At 39.9% G+C, this 6,937-nt stretch overlaps 1 protein-coding gene across 1 annotated transcript in view; it reads left to right on the forward strand.

The window, feature by feature from the left end:
- Positions 1-6,422, forward strand: part of LOC128509193 (class I histocompatibility antigen, F10 alpha chain-like) — a 34,823-nt gene extending 28,401 nt beyond the window's left edge. The window contains exons 3-6 of the mRNA XM_053480818.1: positions 3,746-4,021; positions 4,880-5,371; positions 5,493-5,519; positions 5,618-6,422. Coding sequence (XP_053336793.1) covers positions 3,746-4,021; positions 4,880-5,205 — 602 coding nt within the window. The 3' untranslated portion in view covers positions 5,206-5,371; positions 5,493-5,519; positions 5,618-6,422. The remainder of the gene's footprint in view (positions 1-3,745; positions 4,022-4,879; positions 5,372-5,492; positions 5,520-5,617) is intronic.
- Positions 6,423-6,937: the final 515 nt, after the last annotated feature.

Raw genomic sequence — 6,937 nt, forward strand, 5'->3', positions numbered from 1 at the left:
TTCCCTACCTGTCGTAGTCTATACAGACCACAATCCCTTAGTCTTCCTGCTCCGAATGGCGAATTCAAATCAGAGGCTGATGCGGTGGTCACTAATTGTCCAAAGTTTTAACCTCGACATAAGGCATAAAAAGGGTACAGAAAATGTTTTAGCGGACGCATTGTCTAGGTCGTGAACAATAATCTTTTAGTTGTTCTGTATGTTTTTAGTCAAAATAAGATTTTTGACTTTTATGGGTGGGGGTGTTACATGCCCGTGTGTGTGGCATGTAAGTGTAGATGCGCGGATGCTGGTGGCGGCGTGCACGCGCGCTCTTTCCTCTCTCTCTCTCTTGCTTTCCCTTTCATGCAGGTGGCTCCGCCCTGATTGGACGTGCGTGACGTGCGCCGGGATTGGCCGTCTTTGGAACTGCGCGTCTTTTTAAGATCGCAGAGGAAAGCCGGAGGGCGCGCTGTGTCATGTTGTTTTTGGAGATTGTTGCTTGTCCTTGTTTGTGTATTACGAAATAAAACTGTTGGGTCGCGCCGGTGTTGTGAGTGTGTGGTGTGAGTGTGTGGTGTGAGTTTTGTTCTCTTTTGTTTATGTTAAATGGTATATGTTTGTAAATATTGTAAATAGTTATTTTTATTAGTTTATACCTTTTTCGTTTATGGAAGCAGTAGGGGTTGGGTGCCATTTTAGTTAGACCCGTTTTCTCCTGTTTTGAATGTTTAGTTAGGGAGTCAGTTTAGCCCTGTGTTTTTGGTTTAGTTTTTCTTTGTAGTTTAGTTAGTTTCTGGGAGGAGATAGGGCAGGGGTTTTGTTCATTGTTTTGGCCTTGGCCCAACCCTGAAGCCGAGAGCTTCCGGTGTGTGCGTGTGTAAAAATAAATAAAAAAGACAAAAGTTGATTTGGTCGTGTAAGATTTTATTATTTATTACGCCCTGGGACCCTAGACCTGGGGACGTAACAAAGTGGACGTACATTATACACAAGTAGACACACTCCCACAGTCATGCATATGTGTGTATGTGCATATATATATATATATATATATATATATATATATAGACGTGTATATGTGTGTATATTCTGTATGTGTATATGTGTATACTTATGCTCACTTTTTTTTTATTATAATTTTTTTAATAACATTTGCACAATACTTTACTACTGTATTATCCATATGTATATTTATTCTTATAATTGTACACCACTATTGCTTGTGTAGCTTGCACATAAGAATTTCACTCACGTGTATGGTACCAGTGTACCAGTAACGTGATGTGACAATAAAAGCGACTTGACTTGACTTGGCTTGTGGTCCTGGTTAAGACAATCTTCTGAACTCCAAACTGAATGTCAGAATGGGAAAGAAAGGTGATTTAAGCAATTTTGAGTGTGGCATGGTTGCTGGTGCCAGATGGGCCGGTCTGAGTATTTCACAATCTGCTCAGTTACTGGGATTTTCACGCACAACCATTTCTAGGGTTTACAAAGAATGGTGTGAAAAGGGAAAAACATCCAGTATGCAGCAGTCCTGTGGGCGAAAATGCCTTGTTGATGCTAGAGGTCAGAGAAGAATAGGCCGACTAATTCAAGCTGATAGAAGGGCAACTTTGACTAAAATAACCACTCGTTACAATCGAGGTATGCAGCAAAGGATTTGTAAAGCCACAACACGCACAACCTTAAGGCGGATGGGCTCCAACAGCAGAAGACCCCACTGGGTACCACTCATCTCCACCAGAAATAGGAAAAAGAGGCTACAATTTGCACGAGCTCACCAAAATTGACAGTTGAAGACTAGAAAAATGTTGCCGTGTCTGATGAGTCTCGATTTCTGTTGAGACATTCAAATGGTAGAGTCAGAATTTGGTGTAAACAGAATGAGAACATGGATCCATCATGCCTTGTTACCACTGTGCAGGCTGCTGGTGAGTATGTAATAATGTAGGGGATGTTTAGGCCCCTTAGTGCCAATTGGACATGGTTTAAATGCCACGGGCTACCTGAGCATTGTTTCTGACCATGTCCATCCCTTTATGACCACCATGTACCCATCCTCTGATGGCTACTTCCAGCAGGATAATGCTCCATGTCACAAAGCTCGAATCATTTCAAATTGGTTTCTTGAACATGACAATGAGTTCACTGTACTAAAATGGCCCCCACAGTCACCAGATCTCTACCCAATAGAGCATCTTTGGGTTGCGGTGGAACGGGAGCTTCGTGCCCTGGATGTGCATCGCACAAATCTCCATCAACTGCAAGATGCTATCCTATCACTATGGGGCAACATTTTTAAAGAATGCTTTTAGCACCTTGTTGAATCAATGCCACGTAAAGGTTAAGGCAGTTCTGAAGGTGGAAGGGGGGTCAAACACCGTATTAGTATGGTGTTCCTAATAATCCTTTAGGTGAGTGTGTGTATATATATATATATATATATATATATATATATATATTTTTTTTTTTTTTTTTTTTTTTTTTGAAGCATGGCAAATCTCTTGCAGTCAATATTTGAACCTGTTTTAAACACATAAACACATGCATACACATTTTATAGAAATGCACTTGGTTAATTTAATTTGCCTTACATTGTTGAATGAGGATGGGTTCCAAAACCAAAAATCAACATTGATTAAATGTTTGTCTTTTTAACACAGAAAAGCAATGAATTATCAACATTGATTCAACATTATTTAACATTGAATAATCAACCTCAACCAAAATGATGATTCTGATGAAATTTCAACATTGAATCAATGTCACCTTGCTATCTGGGTTGCTTATAAATCCATATGTGGATGTATATTACAGAGATGCCATGGAGCTGATGGTTTACATCAGTGTTTAATGGTCTAAATGAGATGATATTCCTTTTAATCACTGCCATTTACACTCGGCTCGGCATTTCCCCCAAACACTCCAATAGTAATAATACTGCTACAAAGTTATCATTAGTGCCCAAAACAGTAACATCTGATTAATTATATATATTAAACATTACCTGGTAAGTGTGTGCAGTTGGAAACTTAGTGAAAATTATAACGTTATCACGCTATAATTCACTGTATACTCCATGATGTTGAGTCCTGGAGCTGATATCCGGAAAGGTTCTGTGTTCAGTTGCGTTTTTGACCTCACTCCCATAGTCCTTTGCGCATTAGCTTTAGCTTTTAGCTTGCAAAATACGGGAGAAAGAGAGTTCTCACACGGGAAAAAAGTAGTTGCGCAGAAACGGGAAAGAGCAGACATTTACATGGAAAATCACATTTATAAGGGAAAAAAAACCACACACACAGATACGGGAAAGATGATTTGTCCTTCTGGGCCACCATAGGATACACACACACTCCTCTCAGTGCTGTAAATAACACACACAAACACATTTCTAATACACACACACACACTCCTCTCAGTGCTGTAAATAACACACACAAACACATTTCTAATACACACACACACACTCCTCTCAGTGCTGTAAATAACACACACACACACACACTGCTAATACATACACACACACACACACACACACACACACACACTTCTAATACATACACACACACTCAGTGCTGTAAATAACACACACACACACGTCTAATACAAACACACACACACACACACTCCTCTAAGTGCTGTAAATAACACACACACACACACACACACACACACACACACACACACGCACACTCCTCTCAGCACTAACACTCTTTACACTTATATGTGTGTGTGTGTGTGTGTGTGTATGTGTGTGCAGGAGTTCACACAGTCCAGAAGATGTGTAGCTGTGAGTTGGATGATGACGGCACCACTAGAGGATACGAACAGTTCGGGTATGATGGAGAAGATTTCATTACCTTTGATCTGAAGACTCTGACTTGGATCGCTCCGACACCTCAGGCTCTGATCACCAAGAACAAGTGGGATCAAACAGGAGCTGTGGCTAATAAATGGAAGAACTACCTGGAGAACACCTGTATCAACTGGATAAAGAAGTACCTGACTTACGACAGAGAGACTCTGGAGAGGAAAGGTAAATGCCTAAATGTAAATGTAAATTTTGCGTTTTATGTGACTAACTTTCTTTATTTTTTTTTGTTGTATTTAAAAATATTGATTTTTTTACCATGATGTGGCGTCTCAACCGTTTGGAAGAGGTCTATATTGGGGTTTGGCACAAATATCTCTGTATTTTCTATTTCTGAGAATGTTACTACAGGACCTGAGAAAGATTATAGTACACTGTTAGGAGTTACTGTATCTCTTAAACATGCACAAACACACCATTTTCACCTTCAGTTAAACATTAGATGAGATAATTGACAGATGATTGACACTTATGGACCCCTGCAGACTCCGCCCCTTCCCTCCATGTCACATTAATATGCTGCATTGATTTTCCTGACTGAGTGATGCGGCACCTCGACGTCTCTCACCGTAAATGAGGAATGATTTGAGTTGATGAATGTGAGATTAAATCTATCAGATCCACTAGACAGCGTTACTGACTGTTATAGTTCACTATCACCTGTTTAGGACCTCAATAACATCATAGTGAGAAACACTGATCAAGTGATATTAAACCTCAGGTGTCTCTCTCACACTGTAGAGTGTGTGTGTGTGTGTGTGTGTGTGTGTGTGTGTGTGTGTGTGTACAGGGTTTTACTGTAAACACCAGCTGACTGAGACGATCTGCTCTTCAGCTTCAGTAATGATGTGTTTACTAGAACAGGAAGAAATAAATAAACACTTCTACTGTAAATGACGACACTGAACGTCTCCTCACCAGGAACACACACGTTATTCCTCATCAGGGTTCACATGAGGCTTCTATAACTCAAAAGACCATGTTGTAACAGTGATATGTGTGTGTGTGTGTGTGTCTCTGCAGTTCATCCCGAGGTGTCAGTGTTTGAGAAGCACTCGTCTTCTCCAGAGGTGGTGTGTCACGCTACAGGTTTCTTCCCCAAAGCAGTGATGATCACCTGGCAGAAGGACGGAGAGGACGTACATGAGGACGTGGAGCTCAGAGAGACGTTACCCAACCAGGATGGAAGCTTTCAGAAGAGAAGCATTCTGAGAGTCCCAGCTGAGGAGCTGCAGAAACACACCTACACCTGCGTGGTTCAGCACAGCAGCTTGGAGAAGGACATCGTGCTAAATGTGAGCTATCGCCAAATCCTGAAAGGTCAGAGAAACACATTCCTAATAAACTAAAGCTGTAGAGAGTGAAAGCTGATTTCTTGCTGCAGCAGATAATAAAGACTCTGTGCTGATTTAACAGGTGGAGGATCGATTGCTATCATCATCGCTGTAGTCGCGGCTCTCGTCGTTCTTGTCGCCGTTGTTGCTGGAATTGTGGTCTGGAAGAAGAAGAACTCTGGTGAGAGGAGGAAGGAGGCAGATGGGAAGTTTATATATATATATATATATATATATATATATATATATATATATATAGTTTATTTTTTATACTAACTGTCTGTCCATCATCTGTGTTTCAGGCTTCAAACCTGTTCCACACAAACCCTGTAAGTGAACCTTTATGATCCATAAATGATGTTTAAAACCACTACATTATTTATACACAGTGTTTAGTCACTTTGTGATGGATGTGAATGTTTTACAGCCTCTGAAGGAGATTCTTCCTCCAACAACTCTTAAAGTCTGACTGTGTGTCTTCCTGCTGAACTGAGAGAGTAAGACATGATGGAGTTTACAATTCAACATTTAGTGCGCTAACATTCAGTCTCAGCTCAGAGCTCATCCTGTTTTTGTCTGTCTGTTCTTCTAGGGGAAATGAGGAGAAGGGGAGGAGGAACAATGATTTGATTGTCAGATTGTCAGCAGCAAACGATGATTGTATGGATTGTCAGGGTGTAATTTTTGCACTCTGTAAATCCTCTATTTGGTTTTAATGTGTGTTTCAGTACACACACACATTATTGAGCTTTACCACAGTGAGATTGTCCTCAATGTGTGTGTGTGTGTGTGTGTGTGTGAAGCTGATCTGTGTGTCTGAAACAGAACCTGGGTTCTTCAGATGTGAGAGGTGTTGAAGAGATAAAGTGACTAAAGTGTAAAAGAACAGGAGTGAACTAATTATAGCACTGATCACATTATTTATTATTTAACTCAGTTTAAAGATAAAACAATCCATTAAATACCTGTTCACATCTGTACCACCCAAATCTATATTCATTTCTTTGTTTATTTATTTATTTATTGGTTTGATAATACCATTAATCCCAAAACAACCTCCTGATCCCTGCTGATTTCACCTGCTGAATATGTTTTAAAGAGATTTCTCAACCCCTGTCCGTATAAACCTTGTGTTTATAGTGATGCCCAACATTTTCAGCCATAAAAGTATTACTCTTCATGTATATCGCTGTGAATTTAAATTACATGTGATAAAGTGACACAGAACGGTAGTGTTGGTGTTTATTACACTTCATCAGTTAGTTTATCAGCCCTGAACCAGGAGTGAGAGAGAGGCTTCACAGTGTTAAAAATATTTTGCTTCTAAAGAATAAAAAAGAAAGAAATATAATGGTTTTGTAAAAACATCTATTTCTGATTGTGTGTAAATACATTCAGTCTATAGTTCTGTTATAGCTGTGCATCTGCCCAGTGTGAACAGTAAGCCAATAACTTCAACCAATCATATCCTGTAGGTGTAGATGATTTATATTTGTGTATGTTGTGTCTTGTTGTGTCATATCCTATGTCTGTTGGCTTCATATGACAGACTGCCACCCCATCATTGTCCCCTGAGACTTTCTGATACTAATCCTGATGGGCCACAAAATCAACTCTAAACTCTTTAGATTGAGATTCTGGTGCTAAAATGCATTGGTTTTGTTTGTGCTGTTTTTTTGCTTCATCTATGGTGTAGACGTGGCTCGGCAGGTGGCGACAGCATTTTGTAGAAGAAAAAAGAAGAATA

The sequence above is a fragment of the Clarias gariepinus genome, chromosome 21 (genome assembly GCF_024256425.1).
Source record: "Clarias gariepinus isolate MV-2021 ecotype Netherlands chromosome 21, CGAR_prim_01v2, whole genome shotgun sequence".
Classification (NCBI taxonomy): Eukaryota; Metazoa; Chordata; class Actinopteri; order Siluriformes; family Clariidae; genus Clarias; species Clarias gariepinus.